Raw genomic sequence first — 16,321 nt, forward strand, 5'->3', positions numbered from 1 at the left:
GACAAAACAGAAGTAACATCAATTGGAGGAAAACCAGAGGGGGGGGGGGAATATTAACTTCTAATTATTTCCGCGTTCGCTAATGTCCCGCAAATCCTATTCGGTACTGAGATTGCTGCATTCATCGTATGAATATAAATTCAGTTAACGACTTCGTTGATCACGATTAAACTTTATAAATCAGAAAAACAAGCGAATTAGTTTTTTTTTCCCTTTTTTTTTTGTTGTTTCTTTCTTAAAGGGCATTAGCTTCTTTTGAAATGAACTCATCCCTGAATCTTTATTAGTATTGCCACTTGTGTTCGGCGGGAATAGAAAGGTGAAATCGGTGATCAAATATCAATAATACTTCGATTAGTAACACTATAGTTCGCTAGATGTCACTGTATCCCCTCGAAGGTCACCATTTATGACGCCGCCCATGTACAACAAACACGGGGATAAGAGCTGAGGCGAGGGAAAACGAGCAAGAAAAGAGGGGGGGGTGAATAGTAAAGAACGCTACACAAAAGAATTCCACCAGGCGATTCGGAGCTTACATTTGACAGCCTACGCCGATACAAATGCCTGCAGTTAGCTCGCTTCTGAATCACCCTTGCTCCATCCAACAACCCAACGCCAGGGAGTGGCGCAGCCTGCTGTGTAACTGCCACTGCTGCAGGTCCTACCTGGGATCGCCTCCCCCCCCCCCCGACAGGTAGGTCCGCACAAGACTCCCTTCCATCACACACTGAAGCCATCCCAGTGCCTTGGGGATGCGACATTCCACGTACTCCTAACGTCAAGCGGCTGCTTCGAGCCCTACATAGCTGTTTTGAAAGGTCAATGTGGCGTTCCTATCCGTAGGCTACAGATTAAAAAAAAAAAAAAAAAAAAAAAAAACTTACTTTCAAGCGTCCGTGGGAGAGGAGATATTTGCTTGTTGCTTCCTTCAATGCAAAAGCAACGCGGAACAAGCCAACCCCCCTTTCTTCCCCCTTTCTCAGATTGGTGACGTGATCCGTTGGAAGCCTTGTTGAAACTACGAGTTGAACGCGAAAAATAAAATAACCCTCGATTATTTGCTTTCATCGTTACCCGAGGGCGCTGCAGACATTAGAGATAGCTCGGACTCCAAATAACACTATGTGGAATTATTTGACAGCCTACGCCGATACAAATGCCTGCCTTTAGAGGAGAGTAAGAGGAGAATAATTCCCAAATGCAAATTCTCCCACCGACGAATTCTTCTCATGCACCTCCCTCACCTGTAAGTTATCCGACTTGTCCGAGATTCCTCTAAAGAAATAAATCTTGTGTTCTTACTGTGATCTATTTAGGTGGTGCTACGTGATTATCATCCACAGCACTTAGAGTCAGAGATCTAGTTTTGTACCGGCGCATTGGGGTCCAGAAGAATAATGCATTACGTGGTATAACTGGATGGTAATTTATTGGCTGAAGAACACGCAAAAGAACCAAAAACAATGAAATACGGAAAACTTGCTCTAGTGACCAAACATGGAACTCTTCTCATAGGATCGTGGCGGTGACTTCACACCGCGTAAATGCCCTTTAGTAGTACATGACATTCATCTAACACGTAAAAACATTTACAACTCTCCATGCCCACGATAGGATTCGAACCCGCAACTTGCGAACAGGATAGGCTATCCTCTTTGCACTAGGACTGAGTCACGAATGTATTCGCTGTGCTGCCGCGCGTATTTTTCCATAGAGTTGATGTCTTATTTATTATTGCTAACATACAAAGCAATAAATAGCACGAATACCAGTGTATACTTTTTCTTTTTACTATTATTATTTATTTTATTTATTTATGAAGATTTCGCTGCCTTATTCATTGGGGTGTTTTAATTTTGAGTTCAATTATTCGCGATTATTGAAAAAAAAAATCTCGGATTTTGTAATACGTCGCCCAGAGGTGGCCAAATCGCAGCCCACGAGGTTCTTCGCTGCGGCTCTCGAGGCAATTTTGGTTTTTATTGTTTATCATAAAAGACAAAAATGCACGATACATGTAGAATATTTTTAATACACATCAATACATGTTATAACATATATATTATATTTTATGTAAAATTTTTCACACGCATAATCCAAATAAACAGAAAAAAACGAAGGAACTTCGAAATGACAAAAATGCATCCTGCGTACATTTTGTCCTGGTTAATGGCACCAACAGGATAATGTAATCAACACCCACCCTACCCTGTGGATAATCAACCCACAGGGTAAGGTGAGTGTATCATTAAATGTATTAAAGGTCTGTTTATATAAAAAATTTTAAAAAAATTTATATAAACATTTTCATAAAATTTTTTAAAAGAATTTTATGAAAATGTTTTACTGCTAGCAAACATCTGGAAAACATCCTATATGGCTCTTGAGTCAGGAAACTTGGCCACCCCTGCAATCCCACCACTCTGTAAATGCAGGATTGAATTAACCAAATTCGTGGTTAATTCGTGATCCAGTCAGTTCACGAATTAATCAAATTCGTGAACTGACTGGATTTCGCCAAAGTAAAATCCAGTCAGTTCCATTCCTTCTGTCCTGTAATATGAATGACTTCCTCCAAATAAACACGTGTATTATACAGAGAATTCCGACTTTTGTTTCGATTTCGTGGGAATAACTTTTAAATTGTTGTGGATCAAACCAACTGGTGATGCTTTAAGGGAGCATTCCCGGTCAACTAATGAACTAATCTTACTCCCATTACTCTGCTAGGCGCGCCTGGAGGAGTTCGCATAATTGGTAGGTTGCAGGCATTTACAAAGCCGTAGTTGGATGAGCAGTTGGGAGAAACGTTTTCCCCTTTGGAAAACTTCACTTCGTATGCAATCCATATTTCTCCCTTTCAACTGTCACCTGGAACAATCGTAAAGACTCAAGAAATGAATATCGCCAAAAAGAAGAGAAAATCTTTCAGCTATTTGAAATGTGGAATATATAAAAATTAAGTTAATTTTTTATTAATTAAGTAATAATTTTTAACCAAGGTCGCTGCGCCCTAGAAGAACTGTCATGTGGCGTTACGTCATTATAATTGATTGTTTGAAATTTTGGCCATGATTTCAAAGAATCTTTTTGAGGCCTTCACTGGAAAAGTCCTGATGAAGGTTCTTCATCCTAGGGGCAATTCGAATCCATGTCTTCACCCAGAAGGCATCGTCGATATAGACTAAGCTACGAACGTTCTGTTATTAAGCCATTGAGATTAATGAAATGTAAGAATGTTTATAATGGTAGCAATTTGTGTATTTGAATCTTTTCAGGCGTGAGAAATTAAGCGGTTTTTTGTTTTTTTTTTCAAAGCCAATTTTCGTGAGTAGTTTTGAATAGAAATATCTCCCCTATGTTGAAAGTTTATTTTTCACTTGGTCAGACTATAATAAATTTAGTTTAATCCTTTATCCAAGTGTGTGCAAACAAAGTTTGCGCCTGAAAGTATCTTCAGGACTGGGGTAAAGTGGTACAAAAGTGGTGTTGTACCACTTTACCCCAGTCCTGATGATACTTTCAGATGCAAACTTTGTTTGCTCACACTTGGATAAAGGATTAAGCTAAATTTATTATCTCCCCTATGTTGTTATCGGTGTTGCGATGACTATTTTCGAGAAACTAATGATTTCATGTTCGAATCCAAACATTGTAGGGTAGCAAAGAAACAAAAAATGGCGAATTATTTCTAGACTCACAATTACGATCAGCATTTCATTCGATGAATATAGGTAACTCTTGGGTAGAAGCAAAGACAAAATACTCCAACTCTCCGCGAAAAGGCAATGAAAAAATTGTATTTAGACTCTCACTGGTCGTTGTTTACAATCACACTGCTCTTCATTTCTACATTTTTTAAATTATATTTCACACGTCATCATCATCATAACACTAAATACGGATATAGACCATATTGGTCTACCCTGCCTTCTTTTTCCAGTTGGCTCATATTTTAGTATTTGTTTTAGATGTCGGGTGTTGGCCATTCGGTTTACATGTTCAATCCATTTTTGTTTATAATTGTTGAGTTTTTCTTCTATTGATTTTGTTTTTAGTTCTTTTAAAATATCATCGTTCCTTTTTTGATCTAATAATGTGTATTTTGCAGTTCTTCTTGTAAATCTCATTTCACTTGTTTTTATTCTTTTTTTATTTTGTTTGTTTATTGACCAAATTCACTGCCATATAATAATGTGGGCACTGCTAAAGTATTGTATATTTTCAAGCGTGTTTCTTTTTGTACAATATTCAGATTGAGCGTTATATTTATGAGGCCTATAATCTGCAAAAATGTTGAAGTTTTTAATTTTATGTCTTTTTCTCCTTCATATGATATTTCACATTCAAGATAACTGAAAGTATTTATCAGTTCTATTATTTTATCTTATTTTATTATTTTATCTTAAACAACGTTTAAGAAAATGTATTTAAAGGAAATGTGGAGTTGCGTTTTATTTCAGTGATGAATGAAAAAAAAAAAATCTAAATATTTTTACTTCGTGAAGAATTTATTAATTGTATATTCTATATCTAATAATATTTTTTTTTACTATTTAGTAATAGAGAATTTAAAAACTAAGCGCAGTTTCGGTTTGAAACTATTTCTCGAAAAAGATCGACTTTCTGATTCTTTGACCCTTTTGGTCAAAAAGGATCTGTTCTCAAGAAGGTAGACAAATGTCGTCGACCAGTTTATCCTATTACGCTCGTATCCTTTCTGGAGTGATCGCTTTCGCTGCTTAAATTGCAAAGGAATTATACGTTCCTCACGCAAAATCTTGTTAAGGGGTCGACCAACAGGGAATCTTGTTTATAATCGCCTACCTGTTCAGCAAATGTCACGGAAAGATGGAAAAAATTCAGGCAGTGGTAATTCTTTACATCTCGAACGAATTTGGTATAAAATCGTTTTGAAAATAATCTTCCTTTTTTATTTTTTTTTAAAAGCTTGATATGTCTACTACGCGCTCATGTGGCAAATCTCGTACTACACAACTCAACAGATATCTGTTCCACTTCTGTGAATACTGATCGCTAGATCATTCTCTGGTGAAGAATGTGATATTCTGATTAAAATCATCGTTATGTAAAGCTGAATTCTGTCTTATTTCTCCCAAGACTACAGTACAAGGATCTTCAGATTTGTTATTTATCTTCAAGTCATTATTGCTTCCTTAACATCCCAGTGACAACAGTCAGTTCGGCCGATGAGTGGATGTAAACAAAGGCACGCTCTAAATCACGTGATTGCTGTTATGAGTAGCGAGCTTCTTCCCTCACGACTCCAGTAGATCAACCAATGAGAATGCAGTATATTCGCGTTCCTTGATTTACGTGATTATCTTGGATTACCTCCACCTTGTTGATTAAGCTCACTTTAATGTTTCTCTTTCGCCTCCAGACGTTACTTTACCTCCGAACATTTATTAATCCTATAAACAGATCACATTCTACCTATGCCATATACTGTACTGTCCTAAGAATATCTTAAAAATCCCGACCTAAGTAACCGTCGGAAAAAAAACCGTAATCAAATTAATTCGATATTTTTCTGTCAAATTCGCTCCTTTCCCATTAACATTTGTTTTCTGGTGTTTTGCATTTTCTATAAATATTTCCCTGTTGATTAGAATTGGCGCCACCGTTTAAACATGCGCATTCGCAATGTCAGTGGCTCCAACTCAAATTGCCTGCCATTTGGTAAAATTCGTTTTCGTAAATTATTTTCATTCTTTTCCAAATTGACTTGGCCTTAAAACGTTTCGCGATATTAATCCCATGTGCTTTTCAAGTATTTTATCTAATGATAAACATGCCGTTTGTTTTTTATAATAGGTCAGCCAATGGAAGACGCAGCCATAATACACCAACAACAAGATTAAGGAAGTTTTCATTTCTTCCAATTTTTAATGCTTTTATTTTAAACATATTAAAAAAAAAATGGAATTACCTTAGATAGGTAAAGCCATGAGACAAATGAGTTGTTGTCTGTAACACTGTGACTTTGTTTCCTGTTTTGGGGGGAAATCGTTCGGCCTCAGTATTGAGACCAGCTAACTCCCTTTTAGCTGAAAGGATATTATAACCGCGGGCCTGGTTGGCCCGAGTGTCGGGTTCGAATCCAGCCGTGGGCATGAATGTTTGTAATTGTCTGTGAAAGTATTAGTGGTGGTGGTGGGCGGTAGATGGCGTTGGTGTTCGGTGATGAAGGTTGGTGGAGTAGCGAGATGTAGAGTTGTAGAGTAGATGCCCTCCCTCGATGTTATTGTTGATAGCGATGTTTTCTCCCTGGTGCAGGACACCAGAGTGTACAGAGGATTTGAAATTGGAAGTGATCACTATTTAGTCTTGAGCAGGATAAAATTGAATTTCATATTCAAAAGAATAACACGTAAGAAAGTTTTAAAGCGAATAAAAGTTGAGCAGCTCTCAGATGTGAACTGTGGACTAAAATACACAAAGATTATTGAAAAAAAAATGAAAGAGTTTGAGAACAGGAACCAAACTTTAGAGATTCAGTGGCAAGCCTTGAAGAAAACCCTGACTGATTCAGCTGGAGAGGCATGTGGTGAGGTTGTCTGCAAGGATAGAAAAATCAGAACTCCATGGTGGACACAGGAAGTTAAAGAGGCAGTGTAGGAAAGAAGAAAGCATACCAAAAGTTCCTGTCAAATAAGTCAGCTTGTACTCTTAGAGAATACAGAGACAAATGTAAGAAAGATAAACAGTGTGTAAAAGTAGCTAAACAAAAGTCATGGGAGGACTTTGGCAAGAACATAGAAAATAAATATCAAGAAATTGGCAAAATATTCTGGAGGTTGTTGATGAAGCTTAGAAATGAAGGAAAGAGTGCTGTAAAAGGAGTTAGAGATGATAAAGGTAACATGAAAACGAGAGAAAAAAATATCCTTGATAATTATTTCGAAAAATTGCAAAATGAAACAAGCAGTGATAGCAGAGTGGTAAAAAACACTCAACAGGCATACAGTCAGGAATACATATCCATACTTGAAGTAGAAAACGCCATCAAAGGCTTGAAATGTGGAAAGGCAACAGGAGTAGATGATATTCGACCAGGAATGCTGAAGTATGGTGGTATAAAAGTCTTATAGTGGCTGCATTGCATAGTTCAGAAAGCCTGGACAGAGGGACGAATTCTCGATGATTGGAGTAGAGCTCTCATAGTACCCATATATAAAAAGGGAAACAAAACTGAATGTGAGAATTGCAGAGGTATTTCCTTACTGAGTGTTCCTGGTAAGATATATGCAAGTATACTTGAGAAACGATTGAGAAGAATTGTGGAAGAAAAGCTTGGTGAAGAACAAGCTGGATTCAGGCCAAATAGAGGCTGTCAGGATCAGATTTTCACTTTATGACAAATAGTTGAGAAAGCATGGGAATATAACAAAGATCCGTATTTAAGTTTTGTCAATTTGGAAAAGGCATATGACAAGGGGTGCCAAGAGAGAAGCTGTTCAATACACTGCAGTTATATGGTGTCAATGGGGCATTATATCAAGCAATACTTAGTTTTTATTTGAGTTGTAAGTCAGCAGTTAGAATTGAAGGAAGTATCTTTATTTAATGTTAAATCTGGTGTGAGACAAGGATGCATATTATCATCTGTTATTTATTATCTATATGGATCACATTATGAAGGAAAGTGGTATTAAACATGATATCAGAATTGGAGATGTTATCATGTCTAATGATAACATCTCCAATATTTGCTCTATGCGGATGATGTTATACTTCTAAATAAATCCGCTACAAGTTGCAAGATTCCCCTGACTAAATTGAATAACTGTTGTAATAGATATGGTATGAAGGTCAGCATTAAAAAGTCAAAGACAATGAAAATAGGTAGAATTGTTGAAAATGTCAACTGTGTTGTGAACGGGGAACCTGTGGAACAAGTGAAACATTTCGGCTACTTAGGCACGATTTTAGTGAAGATGGTAAATTGAATATAGAAATAGACAACAGAATCAACAAAGATGGTATGGTAGGAAGTCAATTGAATAAATTCATATGAAATAAGAGAGAAATTAGTCGGAACACTAAATTAGCTGTATACAAGACAGTGTTCAAACCAATTTTAACTTATGGATCTGAGAGCTGGGTCAGAAGTAAAACACTTGACCAAAGACTAGAGACCGCAGATATGAGAGTCCTGAGAAAGATTAGAGGCGTGAACAGATGGCATCAATGGCAATATCATATTAAAAATGAGGATATTAGGAAAGAACTTGACATTGTCAAAATCCAGGAATGTGTTATCAGAGCTAATCTCAGGTGGCAAGGTCACTTAAACAGAATGGGCGAAGAAAGATTAGCAAAACAAGTGTTCTCTGCCAAGTTGGTAGCAAAACGACCCACAGGAAGACCAAGATATAGGTGGATTGATATGTACAAAGTGCCTTAGACGATAGAAATATAAGATCTGATAATGTTGGAGTCTTGACAAGTAACAGACTGATTTGGAGGAAAATTGTAGATAGGAAGTTAGTAATGATGTAAATTTTTCATGTAGTACTATCATATCCTGTACACCCCTTGAGGGTACATGGCAGGAATTTGATGATGATAATAAATGTAATAATAATAATATGGGACGCGAAGAGAGGTCGAACCGATGTAACCAAAAGGTGGCATCACTTGATTACGCTACCGAATACCGTATTATGTAAAAGGAGTAAATTAGAAAGAATTTTGAGGTCAATTTTGCAAGGAAAAATAGAATATTTTTCATTTGAATAATTGAAGAACATCTGAATAATTACCTGCGCATGCAGATAATTATTCAAATGTAAACAATATTTATACATTTCTGTTATTTAATTTCATTTTTCGTCGTTTATATTTGAATTTTTACTTTTCCCGAGAACTTTTATTCAAAAGCGGGTACCGAGCCTCTGAATATACTTTAGAAACGTCATATTAATCCATTTTGAATGTGCTCCGTTAACGAAAGATGTCCGAATCTTGAAGATGGTTCTCTAAACGTGGAAACAGTATTCCATAGCAAGAGGAATCGTTTGTAAAGCATATGTAATTGTTAAAAATAAAAAAATAGCTCAAATATTAGAGATTTTGGGATGCTGCTGCAGTTACGTAAATGTTTTCTATGTATTCCAAGAAAACCTCGAGGTTATCACTATTTCAACACAATAAATGCCTTCTTCAGTATAAAATATCCTCTCCGATTCATTTTCTCATCAATATTCATGCGTGTCCTACCAGCAGCATACTAACATCGAGGCAGATCTTGAAGCATTCTAAACCATCAGAGGACATCTGAACCATCGAGCCAGTTTTGTGATTTATAGCTGTTTATTTCCTCTTAGATATCTCATGTCATTAAATTATAACAATGTATATTTACACTTAAAAAAAAAAAACCTCCCAATTAGCGTGGTACAAGACCAGTTCCCAGAGGTCGCCACTTACAACACCCAAACATCCAACTCGGTTTGATTATAGGTATCACAAGTGGGCCCGAAGATATCCTTACACATCATTACTTAGGGCTCCATAAAGTGCTTGAAAGTATCAATTAGCTTAACAGGAGCATGCCATTCACAACAAATGATTGTCGGTGACCTTCAAACGGCCTTGGTGATGCACGCTTCGGCACTCTCTCTTTTTTAACTGCCAATGAGTTTGCTTCAAATTGAACATATATGGACGATGTTTTTCCTCCATTTATTTTGTGTCGCACGTGTTCTGCTGCGAGCACCAAGCGACCTATGACTTCGTATTGTTACGTAGGAAGTAATTGTTGCCACTTATATTATTAGAAGTTCACTTCTATTCGTATTGCTAAGAAGCAGGAAATCATTTGCTTGTATTTTTCTTTTTCTTTCTTTTTTTTTTTTTTTTTTTTTTATTACTGAGCCTTAGTATTGCATATATTAAAATCATTTGGGCACAAAAACACTTCGATTTGTTTTGATACAGATATAACAAGAATAAAGGCCTTATGATTCTCTTTTATTTTTATTAGAGTTAACAAAAACGCCCTCTGGTATGATACGACACAGTGTTTGTGCCGAAGTTCAAGACTTGATTCATTTACCCGGTCCCTTAACAGAGGATGCCGTCTTGAGGACTCTACATGCCAGGTTTTTCAGCAGAGAATACTTTGTAAGTGTTGAGTATTAATGTCGCAATATCGTTAACAATGTGTCACCTAGGTTGCAAATTTTATTCTTAATGTAATATACATCTTTCATTATCGCAATGAAAATTGTGCTTTTTTTTATTTCTGGAATTTTACTTTTAAAACCCTTGTCAAGTTCAACTAAATATCGGTTTAAACAGCAAGCATATTTTTTTTTTCTTTGTTAATCTCGCTCACGAGAGGCTGCAAAACCAGTACCTCGTTAGTGCCGCGTGTAGACCCCGAAGCATCGACATTTTGGCACAGCAAACGATTTTATTTTTATTCTTATATCATTTCCACCTAAGAAAGGTTGTACATCTGATTTAGTTGTGATAGGTGGACTAAGAGTTACATAAGTGTTATCAAAGGCAGTATAACTATGACGTCATAAACTTTTTTTTATCATAGTTTGCTAATGACTGAATATTTGTATGTAGAGACAGATCGCTACTAAGATTCTTTTAAATAATGCCTGGAATGTTCCCTAATGTGCTTTTCTTTGTTTTTTGCTTGGAACCGGCACTGTCAGTGTTTGCGACACTCTTATTCAAAGCAGAACTTGATGAACGGGTAATCCCTTATCCCACACGTTGATGCTATCAAATTAGGCCCAACTCCCCACTCTGAGCAACGAACGAGTCCAGTCAGGTGTGCAAGTGCAACGGTATCTGCTCTAATCAATCCAGACCCCATTTCGCACTCGAATAACTAGTTCATGCGGTGGTCGTAAGAGGGCGCCAGTATTTCAATGACGAAAGCAATCTCGTAATCATCAACTTTTGGCTGCGACTCCGGCGCTACCTTTTGGCAATAGACAAGTATGCGGCAACCCTTGACCTTTGAACTTCACCGGAGCCATCTCGAGACGAACATTTTGCGTGCCTATTTATCGTAGGAAAAACTGGAACTGCGACAGACCATTATCGTTAAGGGATACGTGCAGTCGATGTGTCGAATGGAGATGTTTCGCATTTGTCAAGTCCAAATGAACGAGTACGGGAGCTTTTGGCTCTCTCACTGATAGCTTCTATGACAAAGACGGATGTTAATGATGACTGCACACAGAGGGCAATACCCCTGCTTAAGCAGCAGTCCTATCGCTGACTTTGGCAGTGCTTAAAGATAGGGCGGGGATCGGAAACCACACCCAAGCTCTATCCCGATGCATGCCGGGACGGCTGGTTTCCCAGAAGCTCCGAATGCGACAAGAGGAGATGCGAGATTCCATCCGACCCGAAGACAAGCTCCGATCGAAGGGAGTTTCTTTCTAATTTCGGTAAATGTGATTGATTTGATTGCCCAGAGCCAGTTCCAATGTCCGGAGAGGGTCGTTTTAGTTAGCTTTCAGCCCATGAGGCTGTCTAGATGGGGAGAGGAGGGGATGTTTGCGACACTCTTAGTGTTTATTTATCGCAGTAAACACGAAACAGCTAAAAAGTTTTAGTTAGAATTCAAAATTTTAAATGAAATACCTCAGTCGAAAACAGTCCATCGCGCAATGTAGCCAATGATGCATGAGTCACGTGCTCTGATTGAAACAATCAGCCAGTAACATGCGATTCCGATATTGGCTTGCACGTGCGTGATGAAATAAACATATCTAGTGAGAGAGAGAATGCTGGTTAGGCGCAATCACGTGATAAATGTGTGCATTTTTAATTATGTCAAGATTAACGCTTTCTTTTGATGTTTTTTTCATTCATTGTGTTTTTTTCCTGTCTTTCAGACAAACGTTGGTCCCATCCTGTTGTCCATCAACCCTTATCAAGATGTCGGTAACCCTTTGACTTTAAGTAGTGCCCATGCAGCATCTCGTTGTCCTCAACTTCTACGAGTTGTGCACGAGGCCGTAAGACAACAAAGTGAAACAGGATACCCGCAGGCAGTTATCCTCAGGTAAGTAAGATATCGCCCACTTTGCGCGCTCCCTGTTATTATCCGAGAACTTCGGTGAGTGAAAGTACCAGTCTCTGCAGCTTCTATCACCGCCGGAAAAAAAAGAAAAAGCTTTCTCTGTCCATTTTTTTTTCTTCTGGGGAAAAATGGGGGAGGGAACTTTATAAGATGAGTGAGGCAACTGGCACCAGTTTGAAAAAAAATAATAATAAATCCCGCTGATAATACAGTTCAATCTATGACGGCGTCACCAGAGAAGTGCCCTCTGGTGGCAATGACAATATGCCAGTTTTTCCTCCTTAATACTAGTCGCATATAACCAGTGTTACATTTTTTTCCCCCAAATAAAACCCCGAAGCTAGTTGGGATTGGTAGAAAATGTGTAATTTTTGGGGGATTTGGGATAAATTCGTTATGTTGTCTTATTTGATTTTTAATTGATTTATTCGCAATTTTTATATTTTCCTATTTATTTTTCCACAGTGGAGAGAGTGGCAGCGGCAAAACCTACTCGTCTATGTTATTGCTTCGTCAGTTGTTCGACGTAGCGGGAGGCGGACCCGAAACCGATGCTTTCAAGCACTTGGCGGCAGCGTTCACCGTTCTCCGGTCACTGGGGAGTGCCAAGACATCCTCCAACTCCGAATCTAGTCGAATTGTGAGTATCACTCTTTGGACCCATATCTTTACACGAGTGGATGATCGCGTGTCTGATTTACGAGCACCCTACGTCAGCCTTCAGAATTCACTCGATATGAATAATAGTGTCACATTTCGCTAAGTACTGTAATAACGGAGGACCTGTCCGTGGAATTTCTTGTGGTGCGCAATTCATCGTTTTGTTTAGCATCTGTTCCATCGTTTTCTTTTTTTTTTTTTTTTTGCAATTCTTTGCGCAACTCGAGAAATGCGACGTAGCATCCTGCACCTGATGTTGTCATAGCAACTGTGGTTGAATGGCGTTGTTAAGGTCTGTTAACAACAGATTCTATCACAGTATTTGTTGCCGTATTCTGATGACCTATTGTTTGGTACATTTTGATGTAGGGCTCTCCACTGTTTGGAACAAATACTGTCAGCTATGCCGTGACGGCTCTTGTAACGAGAATTACTTTGATCAAAATTCCACCAGCTGAACGTGCAGTTATGTTTATTTACGTCGGCTCTTTTGAAAGTAGCTAAATAATTTTTGTGGCTTTTTTATTTTATTATTTTCTTCTTCGCAGACGCCTCTCTAAAGGTCACAATTTCGACCAAATGCGGAATATACGCATTCCCCTGATAATAATTTCAGCATATTCGGACTAAAATATAACGTTTCCCACCCCCCTCTTCAGAAGTCGGGGACGCATTCGCTTTCAGTCGGTTGATTGGTTTATCTACTTCATCTAAAAAAAATCTCGTGTAAAAGAACATAATAAGAGACCGCAACAATTTTCAATATTGAAAATATTAAAATAAGCGAAGTAAGCAGCCATTTATGAACTGTATCTACTTTTCTTGCTTTCACTTGAATTTTTTTTTTTTTTTTTTTTTTTTTTTTTGTAAGATGCTAGACGCGCCCTTAGGATACTGTAATAGACTGGTCGCAGTGTGCGTCAGAATAAGCTGCTAAATTTTTCGTCCATTCATTCTCACCGAAACTGAAAAATGGTACGATTTAGCATCAATTTGAGTCGCAAAGCTTGTGTTTTAAGAAATAAAATTAAGTTTGTCTCCAGAATACAATTACCCTTTTCTTTGGCCAATAAAATCACCGTGACGTAAATAAATAAAAATATAATAATAATAATATACGCTTCCCCAATCGCTTTTCCAGATGTTAGCATTGTTTACTACTTGGCATAAAAACAGATATTTAGTTTTTTCTCCTAATTAACAAAATATCTTAAAATCACTTTTCTAATGATGACATTTCCAAATCCATCGACAGAAGGCAGTGCAGAGCATGGATTTCAAAACACAAAGTACAATAAATTTTCTCGTACGGAAATAAATTGCTTCGCTTCGCTCTTCCAGCATCCTTTGGAGTTTTTATTTCAGCGTGCGAACAACAGCTTCATTCCTTTATGGATGCAATTTTTTTCTCTCTGTCTCTGTGTGTGTGTGTTCGTTTGTTACATTTTTCATTTTGTACTGAGGTCGGGATCGTTATGAAGAAATTATTAGCGCTTTTCAGTTTTGGTTGAAATCTGAAACTTAAACACGAATGGAGTATAGCAAGAGTTGGTCTATTTTTTTTTTTTTTTTTTTTAAACTAAGATTTATCGTGAAGGATGTTAGAATTTGCTTGAATAAACTATAAATTACATCGCACTGCTATGATCTGAGTTATGCTGTTCTTCAGAATGTCTACAAATGCTAATTTAAAATTTTTGAATGATTTTTCCCAAGTATCCTCGTTGTCCAAGAGGAGACGGCATATTTCATGGAATTGCCAGTAGGTGGAGTTCTTTCACACGTTTACCTTTTCCTTCGTATCGTATATCTTTAAATTCGTTACTTGTTGAAGAATAGACTCCCCCTCCCCATTCATTTCACTCTCATATTTTTCAGAACGAAATTGAATATAGAGGAAAAGAGATTTAATATCTCCCCTTTTCTGTAGAAATGGCAGCAAAATGTTCTCAAAATTCCAATGACTCAAGAAGGCGCTGTGTGTCTGTCCCATAGACGAGACATACGAGAAGAGGGAAATCGTTGCACTTTCGATTTCGTGTACGGAAATGCAACCCCCGCTTTCATCACTCATTCCGCGGGCCATTGAAGACAACCTTCTTTCATGTGTTGCAACAAAGAGAACAGTAAGGTAATACTTAACCCTGTAAGGGCGTTCCCCTCCCCTCGTTGGAATACTTTCCTCTTCATTCATAAATTTCTTATATTATCTGAGAATAGCTTGTCCTTTCGTATTCCTGGAATAAGAAGGTCGCTCCATAGCAAGCAATGGGACAAGAGTCGGCAATGAACACAAATCAGGAAGAAAGGAAAGATTTATAGACGCATGTTACCTCCTCGAATTTAGATAACAAGGTTCTGAACATTTTAATTTTTATCGATAGTCAAGGTTATAATATTTCTCTGCAACACTTCTCGAATGTTAACTTCTTGTTGAAGAAGTCAACATTATTCCCCTTTTATGCGCACTCTTTCTGTTGATCTCATACTCGCTGTTTTTGTTTGATTTTCACCTTGATGGTTACTTATTCCCAGGTGGACATCTCTCGGGGTTGACCAGAATATTTGACTTTTAGTACTTTGCGCCATATATATGAATTAATTTAAATGAAGAAAGAAAAAAAAAAAAAAGGCCTGCACTTAGATATCTCATCGTTTTTCCATTCCCGCGTCAGTATCTCTGCAACACTCATGGACCGTGATGAGTGCATGTGACAATCTTCTTGGGCATCTTTCAATGTCTTATAGATTATGCGATGTCTTGTCAGAAGTCCAATTCACGCTAAAGAAGATCCAAACACGTTATTACCTCATAGTTCTAGTGAGGTGTCCGGTCACTGCATCCCTTCGTTCTCTCCTAGACTATGATAATTTACTTGACCTTTCCGGGACACTTGCTTTGATGCGCCGTAACCACTCCACGACCGATCTTCTGCACACGAGAATCCCATCATAATTAATCTATCACATCGCTGCTCGTCTTCACACAGCTGACGTATGCCGTACACACAGAAGGTCGTTCACCGCAAACAACCCCCAATTACACTATTTAAGCAAAAGGAATGACTTAAGCGCTGCTCCTGTTTGTTGGCATCAGTTGATCCAGTCGAAAATAAAGAAGGAACTCGATTCAGGAGCATTTCAAATGAACCCAGATGGAACACCAAGTGGCGGAAATTTTTAAAACAAACCTGGAAAAATCCAGGATGATCCAATCCGGATTTAGCATTGGAAATAACTCGATGGAATGCCTCACTAGGTGTTTTTTTTTTTTTTTTATTTGATGCATAGACTATCATAAACAACGTGAAATGTCAATTGAGGTCCAAATTTTTATGCCACAGATCGGAAAGGGGAAGATTCTGTGAGCTGACCATGTTATCGAATTCTTCCTTATAGAAGGGCTAATTAAAAATTAATCCCTATCACAGTGGGTGGTTCTGGACTTTTGTGTCGTTTTAACCTGTGTGTCGGGTGTCACCGGTTGTTTAACCCCTTGCACGGGAAAGTTGCCTCCAGGGACGGACCTAAGTCGGGTGAATGGCCGAATGAGTCCCCCTGTACATTTATACA

At 37.9% G+C, this 16,321-nt stretch overlaps 1 protein-coding gene across 1 annotated transcript in view; it reads left to right on the plus strand.

Annotated features, from left to right (window-relative positions):
- dachs (unconventional myosin-IXb-like dachs) overlaps window positions 1–16,321 on the plus strand; it is a 68,480-nt gene that overhangs the window by 39,054 nt on the left and 13,105 nt on the right. The window contains exons 3-5 of the mRNA XM_090410939.1: window positions 10,016–10,155; window positions 11,901–12,070; window positions 12,554–12,728. Coding sequence (XP_090267065.1) covers window positions 10,016–10,155; window positions 11,901–12,070; window positions 12,554–12,728 — 485 coding nt within the window. The remainder of the gene's footprint in view (window positions 1–10,015; window positions 10,156–11,900; window positions 12,071–12,553; window positions 12,729–16,321) is intronic.

The sequence above is a fragment of the Typopeltis vanoorti genome, chromosome 21 (genome assembly GCF_054136105.1).
Source record: "Typopeltis vanoorti isolate ZY-2024b chromosome 21, IOZ_Tvanoo_1.0, whole genome shotgun sequence".
NCBI lineage: Eukaryota > Metazoa > Arthropoda > Arachnida > Uropygi > Thelyphonidae > Typopeltis > Typopeltis vanoorti.